The sequence below is a fragment of the Poecilia mexicana genome, unplaced genomic scaffold, assembly GCF_051168715.1.
Source record: "Poecilia mexicana isolate PSO_F unplaced genomic scaffold, ASM5116871v1 scaffold_23, whole genome shotgun sequence".
In the NCBI taxonomy this organism is placed as follows: domain Eukaryota; kingdom Metazoa; phylum Chordata; class Actinopteri; order Cyprinodontiformes; family Poeciliidae; genus Poecilia; species Poecilia mexicana.
The window spans coordinates 7,867,144-7,893,716 of NW_028263392.1; the positions used below are offsets into that span (position 1 = coordinate 7,867,144).

Here is a 26,573-nt window from a genome sequence, read left to right on the forward strand (position 1 = left end):
ACGGGGAAATATCGCTGTCGCATCGAAAAACCTTTTTTTTTATTATTTTTGTTCAGCAATGCTCAGCGTCGCGTGGGAGACGTGTGACGTCGTTGTTATGGTTACAACAACACACCATTTGGGTAAAGAATCAGTGCAGACGAACTTTTTCCAACTCTGCTACGCTTCACAATAGAATAGCAACATTACTTTGGTCCCGGAAAATCAACCATGGCAGACATCCCTGCTTCATGTTGTCGTGTTCTGGATGAGGTAAAACGTAAATACTTACGTATTCGTAGACATTCCATTCAGTATCAGAATAAAATGGAGTAGAATAGAACAAAATTGCCATTTTATTTCTTTTTTGTTATTTTTTTTTTTTATTCACGTATTTTGTAGCCTGAGAGTGGGTACGCAACATATTAGCATCAGCATTAAGATGGAAATTTACTCTAAATTCATCCCATTTATGGAAAAGGGGAACCAGGACGTAATCCTTCATCTTTACCACAGCAGATTCCATGTTATTAGTACATATTATAAAAGAAATAGACAAAATGGAGAAGCTACGTGTGAAAAAAAAAGTATATCTTTCTTGCCTCTGTAAAACTGATGAGTCAAACAGGTGTCGCTAATTAGCTGCACGGTCAATGTGCACTCCTCCCTAAACGCAGGATTCTTGACTTTACACAACATCAAATGGGAAACAAAGTAAATATGGTAAGAACAATTTCTAAACTCTAACTTATTTCTATAGTGAAAATTCTAATTCATGGGTTTTAAGCATTTAGACTGATTGAGTGGATGTCTGTGAATTTGCTCAAAAGTAAAGACTGTCGAGAAACAAACCAGAGCTCCATTTCAGACTCTACGGGCTTCAGCTGACATGTCAAATGCTTAATGTGTCTTGTTTTTGCTGAACAAAAATCTCTGTTGCATAAAAGTCGTATGAAAGGAAGCACAACTTTATGCTTCAAAACGTGCTTCTTAATGAACCTCACCATTTCTAGAATATTGACATTTGGACTTGAAAGATGAGCAATAAAGCTGACCAAAAATTCTGTAAGGTACTATAGAGTTGAGTGGGAGGTTATCTGCTTGAGTGAAATTTGGTTAGAAATATGGCAATGTAGTACACGCAAACCTTTTTTTATTAGTATTATTAAAAAATGTAGATTTATTTTTGGCATGACAGATTAATATGACTAAAAAATATCAATATGGTAGATGCATAAAGGTCCAAATACATGTATTTGCTTAGAACGATCACAAATATGCACAGTCAACAGTGTATAGACTTTGTACTGTATAACCAACCATACATATAATATAAAAGCTCTCTTGCATCACAAAGTAAAATAAATACTGTACACATCAAAACATGAACACTTCTTTAGTCCATCTTTGCCTTTCAGTGTGTATAAAATTGACTATACGGTGCTATGCAGTTTTCTAACACTAGATAGCAGTATTGTACACAAGGTTGACAAGGAGAATCTCAAAAAGTTTAAAATGTGTCAACAATAAGAGCTGTACAGTGCACCAAGAGATAATGATGGGAAAATAATTGAAACTGTTAAGTGTCAAGAGCAATTTATCAGATAGTCAGTAATCTAAGCTCTACCGCATACAAGTAGAACTATAGGGATACCTCTAAGGCCGCATGTCTTCCCTGGCGAATTTCATAATGTTTAGGATAATGATGCATTACCACGCTGCCCCAGTGTAATTAAACAGTCCCAGCAGGATGTCTTTTATGAGTAATTTCAGACACAAAACTCTATCATAAGCTCCCTCACTTGAGTGGTCGTTGTTAATTATGAAATCATTTACAGCAGAGAAAATGATAGCTCATTAGTTTTTACTACTGGTATGTGCTGTGCTGTGCTGCGTCTCAGCAGGGATTATAGCACGATGCAGCAGGATGAAAGTGGGAGAAATGTCAGGGACCGGTGACAAATTATTCACGTTAACGTCCCGTGGAATATTGCAGCTCCCGGAAGGAGGCTGGCCTTTACGCTTTTTTTTTTTTTTTTTTTTTTTTTGAATAGTCTGTCATTTTTCACAGATTTTCTTTTATTATTGTTATTATTGTCATATTAATCCAACATTTCAAAGGCCACGCTCACATACAGTAAAATGGGATGGCACAATATGATATTTCACAATGATTTTTGTTGGTACTGCAGTCAAACTTTCTTTACCACTTGTCTGTGTGTGTGTGTGTGTGTGTTTGTGTGTGTTTATGTAAGCATGTGTGAATGGCTACACGAAAAGGTGTGGGGTTTTATGTTCTTGAATTTTCTCCTTGGATGAAGATTGCCCTGTCCTCTTAAGGAACATAGTTTTTGGGCCGTATCATCATCTTGACGGTCTTGAAGGCCTGCCTGTAGTTGGTGGGGTAGTACTCCGTTGTCATGTTGTGCCACGTTCCCCAGAAGATCCCGTTCCTGACACCCTTGTACCTCTTGTGGTAGTACTTCCCGTTGAGGTTGGCAGACATGCAAGCATCGAACCACCAGCCAGAGCTGTAGTACGCGCCGCAGTTTCCAGAGGGGTACATGTCATTGTCACGGTCGGGGGTGGAGAAGAACTTCTGGTCATGGTTGAAGTGCTTGTTGAAACTGATGGCATTCCCAGCTGTTCCACTGTAAGAGAGGATAGGTATTTACTCTTCTAGTGAGGGATTTATGTACACTGACCATTCCAAAGAATGTTTTATGAAGAATGCTCTATGTATATCAAATATAAAAGAAAACTGACTCCCTTATTCAAAGCCTTGAAATTGGGATTCTTTATCTTTAAAAACTCCTGCTCTTTCTGAAACTTGACCTTCAGTCAATCATCCCAACATCACTTCTTTACTACCCCCTTAACAATATTTTTACCAGTGTTGCACTGAGAAGCAGGTCGTATAATGCGCTCAGCAGATGTGCAGTTCTGCCAGGTTTTTGCTAATTGCTGCTGGCTAGTTTGAAGGAGCAGAGTTGCAGGGGAGAGCTGCTCTTGAAAGCAAAAGCTCAAAGGCTTGGAAACTGCAGCTCTGAAGGAGCTGGGCCTCGAACGCTCTGTTTACTTAGGCGTGTCACACAGTTGATTAGTTGCCATGGGAGATTCAAAGATGTCTCAAACATGCAAGACAGAATCAACGCAACACTCCAAGTATCTTTTTATGAGGGAACGATGGAACATGTTGCGCTCAAAAAAGTTGACTGTATATTTGACCACTGCAGCAGAATTGGTTAATAGTACATTTTAATAGTACAACCCTCTTACCTGTACCCGCTGATGGAGAGTCGGTAACGCAAGTACTCATTAGCCACGTAGAATTGGTCATACTTTGCATATTCCCGGACACCCTCAAAGTCCTCCAGCTCAATGCGCAGAATCATGTCTTTGGCCTTCGTCAGCAGGTGAATATGGTCATTGCCGAGCCAGAACTCGCTTCTGCCAGACAGATTAGCGAGGAACAGGAGGAAGGAAGGAAACCAAGAGTCAGACATGCAATATAAATGAGCTCAAATACTGGCACAGTTAGAAATTGCGTATATTTATTCAAACGAAATTAACTTATCTCCACAAATGGGAGGGTGTAGGGATGGGAAGCAAAGGCAGTGAGGAGTGTGACACAGAAAAATGGATGAAAGAGGTTATTATTTTTTTAGTAGGAGGGAGTGCTGGAGCTGCAGGCATGGTTATCAAGAAGTTACCATGGTTATTTCTTAGAAAAAAACAACAGGGAAGATAAAAAGAATAAAGATATTGATCTGAAAGTTGAATCCAGATAAAGCAGAAGCCTGGTGTGCTTCTCGCTATTACTTCTAAACATCAACAGCCTTGTGTGCTAAATAATTGATTTTACTCTGCTGAAAAGTTTGCAGCCTGGGGTGGGGGAGAAGCAGATTTTGTGTGGGCAGAATCTTATTTTACATGTGAAAATCAATCGGTGTTGGCGAAAACAGGTGGCAAACAATCTGCGATATTGAGAACAGGTGGGCTGCGCTATTGTTATGGCTTGTCAGAGCAGGCCGGGCATTTTAAGTCGAGGTTTGAGGGGCAAAATTGTTAACATACGCACTCATTTCCTGCAGCATTGTCTGTAAATAACCTGTAAATTCTGTGAGTAAAACGGTTGCATTTAAATAAAAGAGCTACCTCACGATGAAGGTCGTTGGATGTGGCAACAACTGCGAATACACGTTTAATACAAAAAGCCAAACATTTTGCTATCCTATAAAACGTAACTTAAAAATGGATTTGATATAGATGGATTGTTTTGCAATATAATTTTATATATATAAAAAAAACTTAAGCATTCCCTTTTTGCATTTAGTAACTTCATAAATTATTTGCTTTTGAAATAATTAATTTACATACACATTTCCACATTAACCTGTGCATTGATTGCAGCTGGTAAGTTGTATAGTTTTCTTGTTACTAGAAAACAGTTAAGTTTTGGACCCAACTAGTAGCCACCAGTACTTGTAATTATTTTACTTTCTGATGGGTCCTGACTTTTTTTTTCTTTCTTTAGTATGTCTGTTAAAGCAAAGATGAATAATTTCTGGTCAGTTAGCTCTAAGTTACTGTTTACTTCCAACCAAGTTTTAATGTGTACAAGGTATGTCAAGTTCTACCAGTGGTGCTTTCACTATTGAAGAACCATTGCTGTAGAATAATCCAGTTAAACTGATAATTGTAAATATGTTTGATTTGCTGGGATGCAGTTGAGACTCCAGGCATCGCGTAGCGCAAGATGTGCGATGCCTCAAATGGGACATCACACAATGCTGATCGACTTTACAGGGTGGACTTTGATTCAGATTGACAATACACTGACAGCTGAGTTTTCTTTTTCTTTGTTTCTTTTTCTTTTTATTTTTTTATACCATCTCCACCACCCAATGTCACGCGCATCAAAACCCGTCACTGGCAGTTTCTGATCTTTAATGCCAGAAGAACAGAAGCGTCAATTCGTATAGAAAACATTGACTTCCTCATGTCACTACTGCAGTAAAGTGTTGTCATTGCAAAAAATTGAACCAACCTCATAACTGAATTTTTTTTTTCAATAATGATGCTGTCGGGATGGGAATTTTCTGCGCTGCCTGCATTCCAATATTAAAATCGTACTCTGGTTTAGTGCCACAGTCACCATAAAAGTGAGGAGTCAAGCTTCATAAAGCGCTGCATCCTACAAATCGTATAATGCTTTGTAGTTGCAGATTTTATTAGATCCTCCATGCTGTTAAATTCGGAGGTTTATAGTCCAGATCTCTGTCAGGTTAAATTAACCTTGATGTAAATAGGGTTATTTCTCATTCCCTACCTACGAGGTGTTTACTACAACACCACAGTCGGGATGCTGAGGGGCTGCACTATAACCTCTTTTGTGACCCTATTTGAGCACCATCTTTTCCTGCGTATGAGTTTAACAATGTGCCTGACTGTTCCATTTTTATACAGCTTAAAAAAAAAAAAAAAACATACCTCAGGTTCCCAAACCCTTTCTTGTACTCAGTCCATGTGCGGTTGAAGCTGACGGATCCGTCGAGGCGCTGCTGTATGACAGTCCAGCCACCACCGAAGGACTCCATTTCACAGAAAACCTCAAATGTTCCATTGCGAGGGTCAGGGGTCACTCTGTACACACCGTTCTTCCTCACCTCCAGGGCGTTATAGTCCGAGCAGTCCCGAGGGGCTACGATGACTATTTGAAAAAATGAGAGAAAGCAAGTTTTTACTGAATAAGTATTATTCTCTATTAAAGCTAGAAATTGTAATAACAGTCTGCGTTCACAAAATTCTCTTACGAAAATGAGTGAGTCTAAAGGAATGGTTTCAAACTAAAGTTTACTATTTTGATTTATTGATAGATTCTCAATCAGTCTTGAGTAAATTACTCTGGTAAACATCTGAAGCCACTTTCTACAGATCTCGCTGTTTAACTTACAAGAACTGTATCATGAAAAACTATAGTTTTTAAATCTTGATGTACCTTGATAGTGATAATTAGCATGCCTACTACACCACATTAGAGAAAACATGCAGTTGCAATGTTAATGTTGCAGTGATTGTATTGATCACGATTGACCTACAGTATATATTTCTTACTCTACTTCCTTTTCTGTCATTACAATTTCCCCATCCCTCTCACCAAGTGTTGGCGTCTTGGTCCCAATAAATCTAACTCTGTGGGCATCAAGGACAGTGAGTCCAGGCAATAAGCCAAAAAAAAAAAATGGCTTGAGGAATGTGGCTGAAGGGAGCCTAAATGAATAAAACCCTACTAAAAATTGCATCCAAGCCGTTCTTTGCGATTGTGATATCATACAAACTGATATAACCAATATTGTGCATTCCGATATTTAAGTAATCTTGTCAACATTTGGATGAAAATGTTGCACCAAAAATCTAATTCTTATCCGCTGTCTTTTTTCCCTTCCATTTCTTTTTATTCCTGGGTTTCGTGCTCTTTTTATTCTGCGCTGCACAGCAAGTCAAGAGTCCAACCTAAAAATATGAACTGAAAGGCCTGTGTCAGGCAGCATTTATGAACTGACAGGGACGGACGTGTCAAAAATCGGGAAAGTGTGAAACTGGATTAGAAAAGCATACTGCCCTCTGAATTCATTTTGACACTGGGTGAGCAGCATGTGGACCCCACTTGAGTTCCCATTGTTGATGCTGTTGACTCACTGCTGGGGCTGTTCGGCAGGATGGTGAATTAAAACTGACATAAACCTCAGGTAATGGGAGGGGAAGTCTAGACTGAATAATGTGTGTTGAGTAGAAGAAACGTGCTGTTTCCAGATGCTCAAAGACTGTTTTACTTTATTCTCCTACTGCATTTCAGAAGGCACTTAATCTGCAAAAGGTCTGCTGGTGGCGAATCTCAGTATGGAGAATGGTTTAAAAGTCAAGTGTGAGGTTAAATTGTACCCTTGTCACAGTAATGGCTCTGTCAGCACTTGGCATTTAAAGTATTGACCTGTAAATTCTTCCTCTGTCCTGTTCACTTTGTGTCTAAGTGCAGTTTTTGCACTTCACTACTTCCTGCGGGTTTGTCCCCATCCATTTGACGCGGCAGCCAGTGTCCCTGGATGGACCAGGTAGTCTGGCACTGAGCCTGTAAAATCATTTAACTTTAGTATTAGTCATTTACTGATGTCTGAAAGACTGTTAAGTGTCGCTGATTGTTGAGTTACATTAGAGGACAGCTGCTCTGAGTCATAGCAATAGAAAATGGCTCTAATAGTGTCTGCAACAACCAAAAGAAAACCCCAGGACCCTCTGGTTGCTATGCAGTTTTTGCTTCAAATTTGCTACACTTTATAAAAAAGCGGACCTCAATCTCCAGCTGAAGTCACCCCCCCGTTAGCTTAAAACATCAAATGATACCGGCCTGAGATTTAAAAATATAGTGCTTTTGAAAAAAATAATGTTGGTGATTTTTTTTTTTTACTTTTAAGCCTAAAAATAAAAAAACTGTCAGACTTAATCATATGCTTTTGAGCATTACTGACATTAACAAGCCGGTTTTCTTTGCAGTCTTTGTCTTTCACTCACTTGCTTGGTATGTGAATGTAAGCTGATTTGTCTGACTGACTGACATACTTATCAAAGACATTTAAACTGCTTAAAAACCACATTGCCTGTTCAGACGGACTATTTTCTCATCATGAAAAATAAATATAAAAACAAGACAGTTGGCCTTCTGAAGATGGGGAGGGTGAAAGAGACATGTTTGTATTATGAAGTGATGGCTTTTTTCCCCTTTGAGTTGATTGTAAGATCAAAAAAGAGCAAGAGTGTGGATGGACTCAAACTCATCAAAGAGAAAACATCCAGTCATCACATCTGCAGAAAAACACATTGTTGATTACTGAGTAATTGTGGCTTAACGCTTGAACTGCTATCGGCTTGCCTTGAGCGTTACTTCCCTGCAGAAATATGCTTATCGGAATTGGCAGCAGGGATGAAAAGAAATGTTTACAGCACTCTGTCAAAATGCCTTTATTGCTCTTTTAGTATTGTTGGTCTGTGAAAAATTTACCTAGACTTAAATGGCACTGTTGGTTTATGCTGTGACCATGGTAACTCCTCCATCAGTGGTGGATTACGCTCCCGTTTGTGACGCAAGTACCGTTGTCATGAACTGGTCAAACTGGTCATCTTAGGATGAAGGTTCAATGATGCAAACTAGTAGTGGCATACGTTTTTTCCTCAAATTATCCAATTTGTAAATTTTTCAATTAATTTGAAATGCTTACTTGCTCAGTACTGGACAGTTGAAAAGAAAAGAGATCTATTCATACACACTTGCCTTTATGAATGAATGTTGTACCAAAAATGTTAAAAATAAAAGAAAAAAAGGTTGTGTTCATAAAGGATGAAAACTGTTACCAGTATTTTCCATTTTAAGATTAGTTTTTACCCATGTGAAAGATATTAGTGTTGCATCTGTGCAATATATTTGGTAGCTCTGAGCTGCGGTGCTCGTACAGAATCTGACAGGTCCAAATACATCCTTAGCAGCCTGGCTTCGCAGGTGATCATACTTTCTGTGATAGAGTATCAAATACAAGGAAATATATTCATGTGTCATGGCAATGCAAAGCTGAAGCCCAGTAGAACTTTATAATTGATGTACATGCAACGTTCTTCACTTGATTTAAAATGTCTGCATGAAACCAGATTTAGAAGTTACGGTAAACATTTGGATATGTTTGGATTGTTCTCCTAAAACATGAAAGGATGTAAATATCTTAAAATATCATTTGAGTTCAGACGCAATTAAATATTTACCTAAGGCCGTGTTATGAAACGGCTCCCTCATCAAACGATGTTTTCCAATTTCCCTTGTACCAGCTGTTTTATGTCCTCACTACTTTCTGGATTGACATGAAGCAACATTAGGCAAACATCCTTAACCTGAGGGAGACCGACTTTCAATTTTTTCAGCTTGACGTGATGGATGGTTGTGCAAAGACGAGTGTCACTGGCTTGGTGAGCCATCCATGACTTGTGCAATGTCAGGAGAGCCGCCTCAATGACTGCTTGTGCTATTAGCAAGTCTTTCTATGCAGCAAAGTGTAAGAACATGACTGCCAAAAGAAGAGAAGCGAGGGGAGAGACATGGTGAGGTGAACTGGAACGAAAATTTAAGAAGGTAGAAGTTTAATAATGAGCAACAGAGATGGAATATGAAATTGTGAAATTAAAAGAGTTGAGTTCTCTGGAGGGAAAAAAAAGTAAACGAAAGAACAAGATGACAGGAATTTCGAGTGAAGTTGGGAGATAGAGGCGAGAGAAGGAGACGCGATTCCCTTCACACCACTGTCCCAGCTAATCTTCTTAGAAATAGGCTCACATCTGTTTTCCACATGAAAGCCCCAATACAGTGTCACATCCATTCATGCAGCATCAGGATATTATTCACTTTGTTGTTTGCATTTCTGCTGTGCTCTCATGCAAGGAGTCTTTTACATCAATGCAAAGTGGGATGCATGTGGGGTTTAGCTAGGTTGTAGCTGTTATCAATAGATTTATGAAAGATTATAATAAGATTTTACATTAAAAGCTTTTTTGAACTCTTTGCACAGTGAAGTCAAGTATGTTTATCTTTTTTTCTTTGAGTTGCTCCATATGAAGGATAATGGAGGGTCAAAGCACTTGAATTAGTTATGTAAGAGCCAAAGAAAATGCAGTTTTTTGTGCCTGTCACATTGTTTCACTCTTGTTCATCATGATCAACTTGAAAGAATTTTGCTTGTTTAAAATAAAGCCAAGATGGAATTCAGTGCTGGATATTTCCAAGTCTAATCCAAACATATCTCCTGCAAATTGCTTGAGAGGGTTTGTATATCCTGTGGGAAAAATGTGAGTGTTTTCTGAATCTAGATTAGAATGGAAAACGGTGGCGGATTATAGAACATATTTGAATTTCCAGACTTTGACCTCTGCCCCTTTGTCTGCAAATTAGCCTTTAGCTATAGCCTATAGCGAGGACAATGGTTTCTTTTAAATGTAACATTGTTTTATGTCTTGTCCCCTAATCCATCCATTTTTCCATTCCATCCACCTATTTTAGCCATCTGTCCCTACATTCATTCTGTATTTCATTCCAGTCATTCATCCATCTACTCCACAAATACACACACACACACACACACACACACACATCCCAGAAGGAGAATAATAGTGGTCCGTCCTTAACCTTATGCGATATATTGTTAAAGCCTGACTTGTGCTGAATGGCCTATGAATATTTGAGTCTGAAATAGCATAGCCTGACAACACAAAAAATGTGTAGGGTCCTTTTCATACCGCCTATTAAAATAGGGATGTTTTATGGGAACTTGTAGTGTGGATGCTTTCACTTCCCATTTCAGTAAAACTGAAGTCCTTGTAAGGTTACGGCGTTGGAGCAGAGTTTGTTTTTTCAAGTGATTGCAGGGTCCACTTTGGAATGATTGGACTTCCACTGTGCCAGAAAATTCACCTCAACACAACCCAAAACTGCATGAGTAATGTCAGTGCTGAAGTTTACATCTGTGTTGAATTCTTGAAGTAGAAACAAAAAAAGCAGGGAGCACTCTTAATCTTCCTGGCATTCATTGCAAAACATGCATGGGAGGAGAAGACAACGATAAGAACCCGTTTAAATGACAAAGACTGGTGTGAATGTTGTGCTGTGAAAAATACATCCAAAAGGGTCTTGTGAATGTTATGCTACAAGAATAACACAAATATTAGAGGATTAAAGGATTTAAATTATTTACATAATCACCCCCCAAGAATCCTGAAAGAAGGCTGCTTACACTGGGGGCTGTTCTGCGCTGCGCACTGGGTAGTACAGCTGGAGCTCAGCTTGTTGACCACTCCGGTGATGTTCTCCACCCGTCTGTCCACCATAGCCTGCACGTTGTCAATGTTGAGCAGGTTTAGTCCCTCCAGTCTGCCCTGTAGAGCCGATATCTGGCTCCTGGCATTGCGCAGGCTGGCCGACATCCTGTTCAGTTTCACCTGAGGAAAAAAGGCCGAAAGCGGGAGTAAAGAAAATTGTTCTTGGCACTGACTACAAAGCAGGTGGATTATTACAGGCGCCAGCCAATGTGAATTTCGGAATGGGAATGGTGTCTGCGCGACGATTGGCAGTCTGCCAATGAGGCTGTGAGAATCAACAAGCTTGCCGTTCGGCTCCCAATTTCAATCGCCATTTCGGCTGTTGTCTAATGCTGATTTCCCATCCATGTTTACAGTAGCAGGAATTTTCCCTGGTGGAACGATGTCAGTAAAGACCTTGCAGGTCTTTAAGCATCTGGTCTGTTTATGATTCACTTGGGGACATTTGACTGGGCAGATCTAAGGCGTTCCCATTGTTTCTACAGCTCATCTTTTGTCCATTTAATTTGGCAATTTTGTCTGAGCTTTAAAAAGAGGACTAATCTCATAGGTGTACTGAATGTGATCATATTTATGATGGAAGTACATGAAATGGTGCATTGCTGTCATTGCAGTGCTTGCATTGCCCCTACAAACTATGGGGGTAGGAGTTGGGGTAAACCCAAGCTGTCACATGTTACAGGTCAAATTTGTCACAGTGACATTTTGTTTAGGTTAAAGTGAAGAGCACATCAAATATATTTTTAATTTTGAAGAAGTTTGCCTCTTACCTGCATCTCTTGCATACTGCTTGGGCTTGGCGTGATTTTCCCAAAATTGGAACCTTGCCCCAGCCTGGCACCGTCGAAAATAGCTCCAGGCACCATTCCATCTCCCCTCTCCTCTTGGCTGGACCCCCTCTGAAGATCCAGCTCTGCATCTCCTCCAGCATCCCCTTGAATGGGGATCTGTGTCTGCCCCTCGTCTGCTTGCTGATATCCAAAGACCCTATTGCTCCGCTCCCCACGGCACTCCTGGCACCCGCTTTTCAGCTTGTTCACCACCTCTTTGAGGCTCTGCAGCTCCTTCATCGTCTTCTCCAGCAGCCTGAACTGCTTGGGCAGCTGAATGGTGAGAGGAGGCAAGGTGAGCTGGTAGGGGCATTCCTCGCTGTCCTCTCCCCCAGCTCCAGAGCTCCCACAGTGGCCAGAGGGTCGAAGTTTAACGGGACAAGAGGTGGGGTGACCAGATTCAGATCCAAGACTGTAAGCTCCTCTGGCATCCCAACGCTGGTGAGAGTTGACGGAGTACTCTGCTGTCAGGGTGGTTTGCGGCACCAAGGTGGCCACGAGCAGGACAGTGGCACAAATGCAGAGCAATGTTGTCCTCATTTTAGCAAGATTTGTAAAAGCAAAACAAGCCTGGAGGTTGACAAGAGTGCATGCAAGTGCCTCAAAAATCAACTTGCAGTTTGACGGAGTTGATTTTAGGCGAGTATTTGCCTGAAGATTCTAAGTAAAAAGCCTGGAAGACCCCGCGTCCAGTGTCTCACTGGCTTTGGTGCGTCGCTCTGTTTGTATCTTTCCGCGCGTTTGTGTGTGTATGAGTGCAGCCTGCAGGAGGAAGAGAGCGCAGGGGAACTGCTGCTGCCTCAGATAGCTGTGTCATTAATATCAGGACATGGGAGGGAGGGAGAGCTAGAGAGAGGGATGGGAGAGAGTGAGTGCTGAGTTTAGGAGGATGGGAGGGGCAGTACTATTGCGTATTACAAAACACTTTCCACAGCATTGAGAGAAAGTATTGACAGCCTCAATACTTTCTCTCAATGCTGTGGAAAGATTAGAATGCTGAGAAAGATCAGAGTGGGGTGTGACATTGGGAAGGAGAGGCAGTAAAGAGGTACACTGGGGGCGTATAGTGAGAAAAGCTGGGTCTTCTACTGTCATTCAGGTAATGTTGCCCACTTGCCTCACTGCGAGGGCAGCTACTTTCTCAAAGGAGCAAAGCATCTGTGCATATTAATTATCAACTCAGCAGACATTAGGTGAGGCTGTCTTCATGCTTTGGGAAATTAACTGTCTCTAAAATTTCAAGACCCTTTTAGTGAGCCTGTTCAGACTCTTGAGCTTATTTGAATGTTCCCCTCATGTCTCAAAATTAGGTTCTGGAGTGCACAATCTTAATTTTCAGTGTAAATGTTAGCATTTAATTTGTTAGCATACATCTGTTTATGTATATTTCAGCCTTTCCTACCAATTCATTCTGAAGAAACGTATCTGAAATATATTTTTAATTCAAATCTGACTTATGGTCACCAGCACTTCATAACAATGATTGGATGCTATCCACTCTGGTTGGATGTAACTGTAAACATCCCTTATGATGTGCAAGATTTTCATTTTGTCTAAATTGAGCTTTTTACAGCAGCAGAAAACTGTTACATTGCATATAATGGAATACTTGTGTGCAATTTACCTGAAACCAATCATGACAGTATAGCAGTATGTGAAGATGCTTAGCTATGACTTATGAATTTTGACTCCAGACGATCCACATGGGTTTAGTAGAAAAAGATTGAATATCTGGGAAAGCCCCTAGCTCACTTTTAAGAATGATGGAGGATTTGTGATGCTGAAGGCATGTTTGTCTTCTAAAGACTCTGAAAATCACTATATATTAAATGCATCATGGACTCTTTAGTACTAGAAAAGATATGATCCAAAACATATGGCAGTATAAACAATGAAATTGACAAATTTGTATAATTTTTGTCTTTTGTTTGTTCATCCTTGCATCAAATGTCAACTTCCTAGTCTTAAACATATGGTTGGTAAACAAAATACAAGAGATATTTTTTCAAATGGCAATTTGGCAGAACTTCAGGAGAGCTAACTAATTTGTAGGCTCTTCCTTGTTCTCCAAGGCGCCATTGGCTGATAAGATTGCATGTTTTAATTGCTGTGGTGTCACTAGTGATGGGTTTATGAATTGGTTTGTTTGCTGAAACATAAACAATCAACAATAAGACAATAAAGTCTTGTTCAGCAATAAACAGCAGACTTGTTTTGTATCTCACAATAAGATATATAGTTTTCTTCCTCTTTGGAGTGGGGAGTTGTTTAGAATTGCCATAAATTAAATAACACTTTGATTGGCATGTTCATTAAGTAACCAGCTTATAGAAATTAAAAGACTGCATGAACAAATTAATTGTGCAGAGCTGACCACATGTTCTTCATGAAGCAATTCTCTTCATGTTATCTGCTTTGAGTTGATTTCAGCTTGCAATAAAATTATTTTTTTTTTATGTAGAAAAAAATGGGATGGCGTATTATTTCAGTGGTTTAAAGTCACTGAAAATGGACTGGTGGCTTCTTTTTTTAACTATTATGGATATTTTAGATGAGCTATAACTAATTGTTGGACCTTAAATTCAGAAGAAGTGGCTTTGGAACAATGGAGCAGATTTTTACCCTTGCATAATTGCAGAGGGAATCTTGTGTGTTTTGTAGATCAATAAATAAACTGACTATTACTGGATCATTGTATGATGGCATAATGTCTTCCAACACCATCTAAAGAAAACAGAAACATGCAATTCCTTGACAGAGAAAAAAGAAAATGGAAGTCTGTGAATACAAGACACTGAAGTGACTATCTCATGAACTCTGAGTAAAGCCACTGATCCTCTGCATTGAAACGACTATATCACCACCAATTTTAGGACATTTTTCATCCAGGTTGCTGGAGATGGAAATTTCTGGGGTTTTGTTCTTGGATTTCTTACCTCTTCCTTCTTTCTTCAAACTTGGATAAGTTGAAGAAGATTGATGGATGATTTCAGTGACCGAAGTGTCTCAAGACTTTCGTAGAAAAACAAAAAAAACCTCTAAACGGATAACATAAGAAGGAAACTTCTCATAAGAAAGGGATTCTTTCTTGCTGTAGGCTCAAAAAGCAGAAAGGACATGAAGGCATAAAGAGGTTTTGTCCCTATCACACAGTGGAATGCAGTGCTATGCCTCATGGCCGTCGTCATTTTTTTTATTTTTTTACCCCCCTTCGGGTGTAGACTACTAAAGCCGCCGGCTTCTTTTTGATATACATGCCACAAACCTACTGAACTTAAACTCATATTCATTACTGATTGCATCCCTGCTTTCTGGTGCAGGGAAACATAAACAATCCCTGCATAAATTCCTTTTTAGTGATTGTTTATCCCTCACTTCAAAGGTGTGCTGCCACATGTAAGCCTCGTGCAAGCATTTCAGGAAGCGGCCAATCCCCTTCACTGCAGCAGATCAGTTCTGGCAGCAGAATAAGAGAGGGTTGCAGAAAGCGCCTCGGGCTGCTTCTCACAGATAAATGCTCGGTGTACAGCCAGGATGTTTGTTCATTCACTGATGTCATCTGCGCTGCTAAAACATAAACACTGGCAGCTAACAGGACTCTAAAAATGATCAGTTATATATATCTTTTGTTATTACCAAACTTCCACTTTCGGAGTTCGTACATTTTGAGACATAAGGTCATCTTTTGTAGTCTTTTGACCTTCGGTGATTGCACGAAAGCAAAAAAAAAAAAAAATCTGAACAAATCGTGTTAACGACCCGTATCAGCCGTCCAATTTATATCTCTGTCCTTTCAGTCCTTGGAGCATCGTGAGTGCTTATGACAACAGAGGTGAACAATTTATATGGGGTGAATCTTAAGACACGCCCATCCATCCTCGATTCTTAAAGTTGGGGCGAGATACGAGCCCATGAGGGCGTATATATGATCGGCGCGCCGGTGTGTACCGTTTGGGAAAACTTGCTACGCCGTCCCACCGGCGATATCCTCAGCTCTGCAGCTGTGCGATACAGGCGAGGCTATCACTCATTACTCGCCCCCTCCACCAACCTGGCTCTAAAGATAAGAGAGGAACGCCACCTGTCCTTTGTTTCTATCTCTGTTTCGTACCCTCAAAGCTCCTGTTGCAAGGAGAGAAAATTCACAACTCCTGGAGATAATTTCACCTATAATGTTTGCCAGTTGATATTTGTGCAAGACTTTGCTTCTTTTTTTTTTTCTTTGTCCTAGTTCTTCTTTTTTTTGTTTTAATCCTTCACTCACTCAGCTATTGTGCTTGTGATCTTGAATAATGTGTTGTAATCATTATCTGTGGCCCATTTTCAATGAAAGCTCTTCAGTTAGATCTGCTCAATTTTCTTTTCTTCCAGTCATTGACTGTAAAAAAAAAAAAAAAATTTATTTGCCTCCACTTGCTCTAAATCCTTTTAAAAAGGCTTCTGTTTTTTTTGTTTGTTTTTTTTTATATCAAACTCATTCTACTCTGAGGAGTCCAGACAATATATGAAAGATTTTCTCTCAAAACAAAAATTCCTGTGTGTTGGAGCAAAAACTGAACTTCCTTTTGTTTAAAAAGTTCAAACGTTTATTCAATCTGAAGCCACGGAAACTAAAGTAGTTCAGTTGTTCACTTCTACAACTTGATTCTCCCTCAAACATTAGACTTTTGAGCGGTAAGCATTTTATTTTTATCTTTTTTTTTATTATTTCTTTTGCAAAGACAAGGAATTTGTGTAATGAAACTTGACTCAACAAAAACACTCAGGAAGATTCAAACACAATAACCATAACAGTTTTCTTTTTTACTTTGAATGTGTTCCTCAGATTTAATACTCTTCTTCCTTTTTGTATTTCTTGTTTCTGTTTATGCATGTGGTGCAGATTTGCTATAAATGTTACTTCAGGGCACTTTAAATGACTGTTCACAATTTGTTCAAAAAAATATATAACCCAATTTGGCCCATATTAAGTTCAGATTTATGTATTTCATTCCAATTCAGTCATACTTTTAAATTGGCGTCCGTTTCTCCAGGCTGATTTACCATCTGTTGGAACCAGCACATCATAGAAAAGACTGGATTAGATGGGTTAATCCAGGAAAATTAACTGCTATAGACATACATTCTAAGCTTCAGGGTACTTTTTATGGGGAACAGAACAGCTGCTCTATTAGTGAGACACAGAAGCATTTGATCAGATGTACTTTCTATTCAGAAACAGATCAAATGTCAACAATACACGAGCGTTGACCCCGTGATTACAGTCATTATTAGTAAATTAGAATATTTTTGAAAAGTTCTTTTAGTTCAGTATTTCTATTTACCAAGTGAAACTCATTCAGATTAGTCAGACTCACTGGTGTTTTCAACCTTTTACTTATGCTAACTGTGATCATTTTTTACCTTCGGCCAAAGGAAACACAATATTTAAGATTGAAATATAATATAAAAAAAAAAAACAGCATTTTTATTACGGAAAGATGAGCTTATAGGAACACGTTCTAACTTTCTGAATATTACTGTATATTCTACATTAAAGAAAAACTGCTTTTCAAATTTCTGATCACCATTTCTGCTTTTTCAGCTGTTGTCCTCGGGCAAAATTAGCCAAGCTACATTCACAAAGGTGAAAAACGGCTTCGAGCGACTAAAGGATACGTTAAAGAGGTTTGTTGTTGTTTCATTTTTGTCTCATATTGGATACAATATTTGTCTGCACAAGTCATTTAAATTGCTTCTAAAGCTTCATAAGAGGTTTGTCTTTTGCTCATGTTCTGAGTTGAACCTATGATAACGTAACTGCAAATCCTAATTGAGACAGTTATGGATGAATTAATCTATTTTACAAAAATACATTGCGATATCCTGACTTATTCTGATCCCTTGTTGAAAATGTCAAGTCTGTATAAAAAAATGACACTTCTTTTATAAATAGAAAAAAAAGATATAACTTTGTAAATTTGCTGTGTTCCCTGCTGAGTTGTGCCAATTAAGTGTGACTTTGGATAGACTTGAAAACTGAACCGCAATAATTTGCTGTGAAAAGATTTTCCTGTTTATAGAATGTTGTGTTACATTAAGGTTTAGTTTTAATGAGAGAATTACTAAGTTATTTAATACTACATTAGTGTTTCAGTTGTAATTATTAGAGTATAACCAGGCATGGAAGCCCAATTAACATGCTTTCTTAAAGGAAATTAAAGCAACACTGGGGTAATATTTTTTTCCAGCGAATATCTGCAAGAAGTAGTCCATGCTTGTCCTCAGTTTTCTTCCTGTGGAAGAATTAGAACAGAATTATACGGCTCTATGTGATGTAATGCATTTTTTCCCCCCCTTTTTTTTTATTCTGCTCTTCTGCAGTGCGCAGAGTTCTGAGATGCAGCTTTTGGGAGAGGCAAAGAGGCATCAGGCTGAGCTGGAGCGGCTCCAGGTAGATGTACGGAGCCCGGAAGAGCAGTGGGGCCCCCCTGAGGAGCCCGACGGTGAGGTCAGCAAACTGAGGCGACAGCTCCTGCAGGCGCACAATGAACTGCGAGCTGCTGAGGACAGAGAGCATGCAGCACGGCACGGGTTGCAGCGGTAAGACGGGTGCGTGTGTGTGTGTGCGCATTTACACGCACGTGCAGCCACTGCGCATAAAATGCACACATCACAAATGGAAACTTGAACAAATGCAAACTGGAGACACCTGAGAGGAACACAAGGGACGGAACAGAAGACAGAAGTGAAATTAGAGTGCTGGAGGAGGAAGTTATGTGTGGTAGGAAAGCTTACGTGCACATTGAGACACACACACACACACACAGCTGTAACTAGGGACCAAACACTGAGGTGAGCTTCATGAGGCAGCACCTTTTTATTGACTTATGATGGAGGTGAAGGTGAAAGAGAATTGGACACGCACAAATATTCATAGAAGTGTCGCTTTTTTTCTTCTTCTGATAGTTAGACCATTCCTATTCACTCAAGAAAAACAAAAGAATCAATATTTTCTGAAGATTGTTTTTATTAATCACCTCGTGGGAGATTTCCAGCGAACTTGTTCCAGTTTGTTCCAGTACTAGTCCGGGTTCTCAGCCCCATCATATCCTTCTCCAACATCTTTTTACTTTAGTTCTCTAGAGCCCTTTTCCTCATCTCTACCAATTTCCCTCCTTATTGCTGCAGTTTTTTTTCTTTCTTCCTCCCTGACTCTTCCAAGAGTCCCTCTGAAAGGTCAAACACACCCAAAGTTATGGAAAAGAACCACTTGGTCCAGTATTTCTGTACACAAACTTCACTTTGTGAAGTGTCAAAGGGAGGTTCGCGGAAAATTACTAGGCAACATGATAACATACCCCGTGCTTTCCAGAATATTTTCTGCCAAATATCTTGGCTTCTGACCCTTAAACAGTGCAACATGTGCTCGCAATCGCACGTTAGGGGTTGTATATGGGAAAATGTTGGGCAATTGTTTGGTTCTGTCACAGTGGAATGAAAATACACGGCGCTTCCAGATTTTGTCATAGCAAAAACATGAACATCCACGTAAATTATTTGGAATTTATACAATGAATCGACACAAAATGGCACATACTTTTGACGTGTAGGAGAAAGAATGTGCAGCTTGTGACGTTTTACTAATAAAAATGTTAAATATGGTTCGCAGTTATGCAATTCTATCATAAGCTCTTTACTTTTTACAGAAAATGTTGTGCTAATAATCATTAGTTGATCGTGTTTTACAAAAATGTTTTTGTCAGATATAAACGTGGGTAAGCATGTGTCACTCAGCCACACAAAATCCAATACATTGAAATATAAATACACACTTTTAAAAGTCGGGATTATTACATTGATCATTGACTTGGCATTATTCTAAAGGGTTTTTTTCTGCTTAAACTGTGGAGAGGAAGCAAAATTACAAACATAATCAAGAGAAGAAGATGGCAGATGACGTGTGGCTGACGAACACTTATTTAATTATCATTCTCGCTTTACGATTCCCTCTGTGTTGCATCTACATCGTTAAACCGTTCCCGCTGGGTAGAAGTGTCTGTTTGCTAAAGATGTGATCAGAAGGAGGCTGTGGTTTGCCTGATTCGGAGAGTCGGTGGCTCGGCAGTAATTTAAATATTAAATAAAAACCACTTGCTCTGTGTCTTCTGTAATATCAGAGAGCATGTTATTCATGACTTCTTTCTCCACCAGTGAGCTCTCTTGTGTCCTCGGTATCTGCTTCCCCCCTGGTTCCAGCTGAAGCCCTTCTATCTCCCCCTCTTCCTGACTTCTCTTTGACTTGTTTTCCTCTTTCGCCTCTTTTCCGCACAGCTATCAGTCCGCACATGACAAGCAGACGCTCACCATGAAAATGCCCCCTCTTTTTTTTTTCTTCTTTTTTTAAAAGAAGAATCGTATTTTTTTATCTCTACTCATACAGACCCACAGGAATTCAGCACTTCTTCTTCTCCTCCCGCCCCTCTTCGCTCACCCCTCCGTCCTCCAGTCCCACATTGCAGCATTCCTGCAGTTTTCTCTGTATCAGTTAATACCCAATATTTCAGCTTGTCAGGAAGATTAATATCATTTGCCTTGTGAAATGTGCAGCTGTACAGTATGTGCTGTTGTAAGGTTTTTCATAATGACAAAGCTGACTTGAAATTATTTCATACAAACTTTAATCGACTGCTCAAAAAGCATCTGCCTCGGGGAGATGAAAAATTCATAGAAATTATGTTCTCATAGGCCCATTCATAGCGTGTGCCCAAGATTTATGTGCTTCTCTGAGATCTAGATTGTTGTGTGTACTCTCAGCCATTTGTATGCTACCTGAGTCTTCACCAGTAGAGCCTAAAAATACTTTTCTTCTTATTTGTCTCAGTGGGAGGCTAATTTACAAGAAAATCCATATTAGTCAAATTCTAAAAAAAACGCTTGCAAGTTCTTGTGCATTCCTCTTTCCGTTGAATCGGGAACTGAAACATGGTTTCTCTCTCTGTCTCCGTTAACTACGTCCCCGCCCTCCTTCCCCCCCCCATCGCCTTATCTTGCTCCTCCTCACCGCCATGCAGTCTCCGGGAAGAGAAGTGGCATCGAGAGAGAGAAATTCAAACACAACCTGCTGTAAGTTCATCACTGCACCATCCTGGACTTGGTTTCAGAGGCGAGGATTACAGCTGTGATGGCAGTTTTAACAGAGGATAAATATAAGTTTTGCTTTAATCCTCCAACTGAGACTAATCCTTTGTGAACTTTTTTTTTTTTTTTTTTTTTTTTTACAAGAAAAAATATATATTCTCCATCCCAAAACTTGTAAAGGTTTATGCTGTGGGAATGTGTAAAAACATTGTGTTTAATCGCAGGAGCGCAACTCCAAACCGGCCCTGGCGAAATGTACTTGAAATACCACATCAAGATGTTTTTCAACAGAATATTAATCCAAAGCGTATGATGAAATCCATTCAGATATGGCGCGCTACTCTTGCATGTTGAAACTAATGAATAAATGTACAAAAATCAAAGGTTGACTTCTCTCTCCATTTTTTAAGTGTGTGATTAGACCGCCTTAATAAAAGATTTATCTGAAGGCTGTTGAAAAATCTTCACCAGGGGTGCCAATTATTGTGGAGGGTACAGTAAATATCTATTATGCATCATTATCTTTGTTTAATTAATGGGGGAGGGGAAGACATTAACTCATTGGCTCATTGTGCTGCTCTTCAGCATTAAGTGAAAGTTGTGCTTTGTGTAAAGAACTCTAATGCCACAGGCCACGTTAAATCCCTATAATTTAGTCTCTTCACTCATAATGTTGTGCGAATTTGTCAAATCTAGCAAAGCCACCCTACATTAGCAGCAACAAAGACATCCATTTTGTTGAATAAAATACGATTGGATTTGCACGACTGGACCAAAGCCCCTTAAGTAACTCTGAAAATGCTGCATCAAAATATCTATTTTTGCAGTTTTTGCTTTTGAAGAGTAGCGTTTGAGCTTTGAACGGCTTGATGAACCGCTGCACCCTTTTTTTTTTTTTTTTTTTTTTTTTTTTTTTTTTTTTTACTGATTTTGCGATTTCAGATTATTCCAAATGTGTCTCTCTGGGTTGCTGCTGCTCCACTAATGGCTGATTTTTGTTTATTACAGATTTGGAGCCAAAAAGAATGGCCATGAAACACATTTCCTTCTCGTAGATAAAAGCAGTTGCATATCTACCTCGTTTATATGACCCCCGACGGTTTATGCGAGTTGTGTGCACTACTTTTAAAGTAGAAAATGCAATATTAATCAGGCATTTCTCTACGTTTGTTGAGAGCACATTGTGTATTTAGTTATTTTTAAAATGAAGGGTTTTTTTATTTTGTAGTTTGAGGATGAAAGATTAATTTAATTTCTTAATTATTCCTTGCACCAAAACCATCCAATATGGCTAATTGAAAGTTTTCTGAAACTTGCAAAAGTTTTGCCACAGTGTCGTGTGTGTGATGCTCATGTTCCATGTTTTCTGTTAGTTTCGTGCAACCATGCGACTGCTTCCCGATTCAGCCATCAGTATAACTTCAATTCTTTGCTCTTTCCAAAATATACATTTTACATTCTCCTATGTATGGAAACTTATGGCCCACCCTGAATAAAGAGAAGCCGTAACAACCTGCTTCTAAAATTCTGCTGGATCCTCTCCGCTGATCTGGGGTTAATTTTGTCGGTGCATCCTCCAGGAGCTGGAAAGCAACACAGACATGTTGAAGGACAAACATGATGCTCTGAAGAAAGAAGTGGCCCAGAGACAACTGGATGTCAGGTAATGAATTCGTTATGAAGTCAGGACTTGTGGAGGCTTAGCTTCATAATTTACTTTTATTCTGCTGGAAGAAGTTCTGAGTGTGAATTTGTCAGTGTGCAGCCTGGCATGATGTTTTGTGGGTTTTCTTTTTTTTTTTTTCTTTTGCCTGTGTATCCAGATGCGGCACTTTTAACTTGGTCATAAAAAAAATAATGTATTATTTATTAGGGCCTTGCGGGAATTTTCACACTTTTAAACTTTCTAATGTTACAACCACAAGCTTACATTTATATTGATTTCTTTTTCTTTTATGTAGTGCATAATTGTATTATAGGAGTATTTTGGTAAAACAAATCTGAAAAGTTTGCCGTGCGTTTATATTCAGCTCTCTAGAGTCCTGGAGAACAGACATCCTGACTTTACAGCTGTAAATATTTTGCATTATGTTTCTACTGCCTGTGTAAATCCAGAGATGGTGTTTTTCTTCCTATACTTTGTTGCAAAATAGTTTGTCTGGCTGCATGGAAAACATCTGGGCATATATGTTTACAAGTCTTCCCAAAGTTTCTCAAGCAGATTTAGGTCTGAACTTGAGTTTTTCACCACATTCTACAAGCAAAAATATTCTTCTTGTGAATCTTGTTCCATATCAGTCTACATTTTTTTATAATTGCGTCTGTTAATAAATGTATCCACCTGAGTTATGGATGTCTGCCACCACTATAGAGTTACTTTTGAACAGATGTCCTTATGCAGATTAAGGTGGACTACATGTAGGACTTGAGTGATTTCTGAAAATGCTGGATTATATTTTTGGCTACACTCATTTTTGAATTAATGTGTGATTTTCATTCTGTTTCATCGCTATTCCCCACTTTGGGCTAGTCTATTGCATAAAATCCCAATAGAATATCATCAAAGTTTGTAATTGGAATGCAGAGAGGAAAAAAAACAAAAACCTGAAGGTGAATAGTTTGATAAAGGAAGTGTACATGTTAGGTGTCCTGAGATAAACCAGCAGCCAGAAATGGGTTTAACTTTTGCTGCCTTGGGCTCCAAGCCTCCAATGAAACAAATGTTGAATATGTTATATAACCCGATTAAAGACGTCCACTTTTTTTTTTTCAATGCATGTTTTTGTATCCTCTCCTCTTAAAGACTCATTATTCCATCTGCTAAATTCTGTTAAAGGAAAAATAGTTCTGATGAGAAATGCATTTGTGTATCCCTGTGCTTCTGTTGCATGTGCAGAACTCTGATGGAGGATTTGGAAACACTTGAATCGCTGCTATTAAAAGAACAAAAAGAGCTGGAAGAAAAGATGGAGATCATTGAAATCAAAGAGGTTTGTGTGTGTGTGTGTGTGTGTGTGTGTGTGTGTGTGTGCGCGTGCGTGTGTGCGTGCGTGTGTGTCTGAGCTCAGCTGGTGGCCTTAAAACCATAAATAAAATACATACAGCTCATCAGATTTTTTACATCTTTGGTTGCATTAATCTACATTGTTGTTTCAAGGCTGAGAAAGCCCAGCTTGCCTGCATACCGAACCGGATAATACAGGAAACCGAAAGAAAGCGCTCGTTATGGGAGTAAGTGAATTTCATTCTTTTGCAATTTTTACACAAGTTACCATCCAGTACTCTAACCAATTTAAATTTTTTGTTCAGTTGTCTTACACACTGTCAAACCTCCTTTAAAGTACGCAAGACAAAAAAAAATAATTGTGATGCTTTTCACAAAGATACAGATTCAACAAGATGTCACAGTTCCTGCTCCATAGACGTTGAGTGAAAAAAATAAATGTGAACAGACCGATTTTACATCTGTAGATTCCCATTTGCACCACACCGCCAAACAGAACAACAGAGTAAATACGCGCATGCATGTTTAGTTTGAAACAAGTATTGGACAGCATCCCGTGTCCACAGTTTTATTATCATGGAGAATTTGGAATGCTGCACAAAATCAAGCTCCTGCTATGGTCATCGAAGTCCAAACCTTAAAGTCAGATTTACAACACCTCAACATGAGAGGGACTTAAATGTGTGACAGCTTACAAAAAGAAAGATGAAAATATTTCTATTAAAAACATTTTTTTTCTTCAGATTTATGTCAAACTCTCAACCACCAAAACAAGCAAGGAAAACACCTTGCTTGTTTTCCTTTAATTCGTCCCTATATTGCTTATGTTCAACAAGGTGTTTGTATATTCATCAGATTTGGCTCCATCTTGACCATAATATCATCACTGCCTGCATCTCTCTGGGATTCTTTTGCGTTGCAACGGGTTTGTTGATTCTTTTCCAGTCTATAACTGGATCATTTCCTCTGACTTGGCTTCCAGGGTCTCTGCTTAGTTGAGTTTATTGCTTCCAATGTGCCTTATTTTGCTTCTCAGTTTGTTTTTGTTTGGAGGTTGCCATAATCTGAAAGCATAACCCGAGTCATGCGAGATGTCACCAGGGCTGAAACTCTATTTCAGCCATGCGTCTCTGGCATTAATTATTTATTTTTCCCCAATTCTAAATTTACATTTGGCTTCCAAGTAAGGCTGGGGACCTGTCTTCGTGAGCATCACAAGCTATGACTTGGAAATTTAAAAAGCTGGAGGATTCCCCGTGGTCGCGTTTGCACGATGACTTGTACAATACACGCTCTCGCAATACCTGCCTGAAATTTGTTGTATGCGTATTTCCTCATCTCGCTAATTAAAACACCAGAGTGGCAATGAAGAAGATGGACTCGTTGAACACGGCGCTTTCGGAAGCGAAGCATCAGATGAGGAGTGTGAATGAGGATAATCAGTCCCTGGAGGTGAGGAGGGAGGAGGTGATGCAGGAGCTGGAGCGGCTCAGGGCCCGGATGGAGGCGCGTCAGCTGGAGAACAGACAGCTACTGAAGAAGCAGGAGATCAGCAGGGAGGAGTCGTCTGAAATCATGGGCAGCAGGTGGAAACTTTGTTTTCCTTTGAAGCTAAAAAGATGAAATACTGTTTACCAAAGCGCACTGCTTTATTTTCCATCTTTTTAAATGTTGCAAGATAGTATTGTTCATGTCAGTGTGTTGTTTTTTTGTCGTTTTTCTTTTCCTTTCCAGGGGTATTTTGGAAATGAAGCTGCACAACCTCATGACTGATAGGAAGCAGCTCCACGAGAGCCGATCTTTGCAGCTCCAAAAGAAAAATAAGTAGGTATACCGAATCCATCTCTTTCTTTACGACAAGTAGGGAACTCCTTTTTGTTTCCTTCTGGGTATTTTGCCTTACAGAGTCACACAGATCCCACTGAATGTGATATGAAGTCATTGTCTTCCACAGAACACACAGCCTAAAGGTTTTTTTTTTTTTTTGTGAATTTTGTATTTTTTAAGTTAACGCCATTATCATAGAGCAAAACTGAAAAGTCGCCTTCATTAGTTGCTCTCTAATCCGAAATGTAGCCGTTTGTGCCATGGCAGATGGTTCTGGACCAGACTATCTAAAGCTAAATATGTCTGACACATTTAAAATTTGTATTTGTTACTATAAAAATTTTTTATTTTCCTTCCACTTTGAATTAATAGACTAGCTTGCAGAAGTTTTACATGAAATCCTGAAACAATACAATAAAATATGTGAAAAAGTTATGAACACTTTGGTAAGAAAATGTACTGGCTAGATTATTTTCAACAGGTTGCAGCAAACTAGCTTTAAACAGATGGAGGCAAGAACTGAGTTTCTGTTTTTTTTAACTAAATCTAATCTCTGTTTCCATTTCTCTGTATTGCCAGTCTTGTGACCTTTATATCTGGAAGGAATCCATGAACAATATCAACCAGCGATTTTTATCAACTTCGAATTCTTGTGGAAAGATGTAGAAAGTAGAGCCTGGTGATGGATTGAATAAATATTTCAAATGTTGTGGGTTTTTTCCTCAGGCAGGTGGAGGCCCTGAGAAGGATGGAGCATGCCGTATCCATGGCCACTGAGCGGCTAGCGCACACGCAATCCGTCTACAAGAACATACAGTCGCAACTGGTGTGTGAAATATTTTTATGTATTGCAAAAAAAAAAACAATCTGTGTGTTATTGCTGTGTTTTTTTTTGCCCAAAT

The 26,573-nt window shown here is 39.2% G+C and overlaps 2 protein-coding genes across 2 annotated transcripts in view; one reads left to right on the plus strand and one right to left on the minus strand.

The window, feature by feature from the left end:
- Window positions 1-333: 333 nt before the first annotated feature.
- Window positions 334-12,524, minus strand: fgl2a (fibrinogen-like 2a). The gene is made up of 5 exons (XM_014970835.2): window positions 11,661-12,524; window positions 10,806-11,010; window positions 5,473-5,692; window positions 3,259-3,429; window positions 334-2,630 (listed from the first exon to the last, which is right to left on the minus strand). Exons 1-5 carry the CDS (start codon window positions 12,258-12,260, stop codon window positions 2,315-2,317), a joined length of 1,512 nt encoding a protein of 503 aa, XP_014826321.2. The 5' UTR covers window positions 12,261-12,524; the 3' UTR covers window positions 334-2,314.
- Window positions 12,525-17,298: 4,774 nt separating this feature from the next.
- ccdc146 (coiled-coil domain containing 146) overlaps window positions 17,299-26,573 on the plus strand; it is a gene marked incomplete at its 5' end in the record, with an annotated part of 34,773 nt that continues 25,498 nt past the window's right edge. The window contains 9 exons of the mRNA XM_088003462.1: window positions 17,299-17,387; window positions 18,084-18,302; window positions 20,774-20,825; window positions 22,421-22,503; window positions 23,737-23,830; window positions 23,998-24,071; window positions 25,203-25,430; window positions 25,579-25,668; window positions 26,398-26,497. Coding sequence (XP_087859588.1) covers window positions 17,299-17,387; window positions 18,084-18,302; window positions 20,774-20,825; window positions 22,421-22,503; window positions 23,737-23,830; window positions 23,998-24,071; window positions 25,203-25,430; window positions 25,579-25,668; window positions 26,398-26,497 — 1,029 coding nt within the window. The remainder of the gene's footprint in view (window positions 17,388-18,083; window positions 18,303-20,773; window positions 20,826-22,420; window positions 22,504-23,736; window positions 23,831-23,997; window positions 24,072-25,202; window positions 25,431-25,578; window positions 25,669-26,397; window positions 26,498-26,573) is intronic.

Excerpts from the sequence above, each read along its gene's own strand:
- fgl2a (XM_014970835.2), bottom strand. The coding sequence starts at position 12,260 with ATGAGGACAACATTGCTCTGCATTTGTGCCACTGTCCTGCTCGTGGCC. Across the intron at positions 11,011-11,660 it reads GCAGTATGCAAGAGATGCAG|GTGAAACTGAACAGGATGTC; the intron begins GTAAGAGGCAAA and ends TTTTTTCCTCAG. Across the intron at positions 5,693-10,805 it reads AGCGCAGAACAGCCCCCAGT|TCATCGTAGCCCCTCGGGAC; the intron begins GTAAGCAGCCTT and ends TTTTTCAAATAG.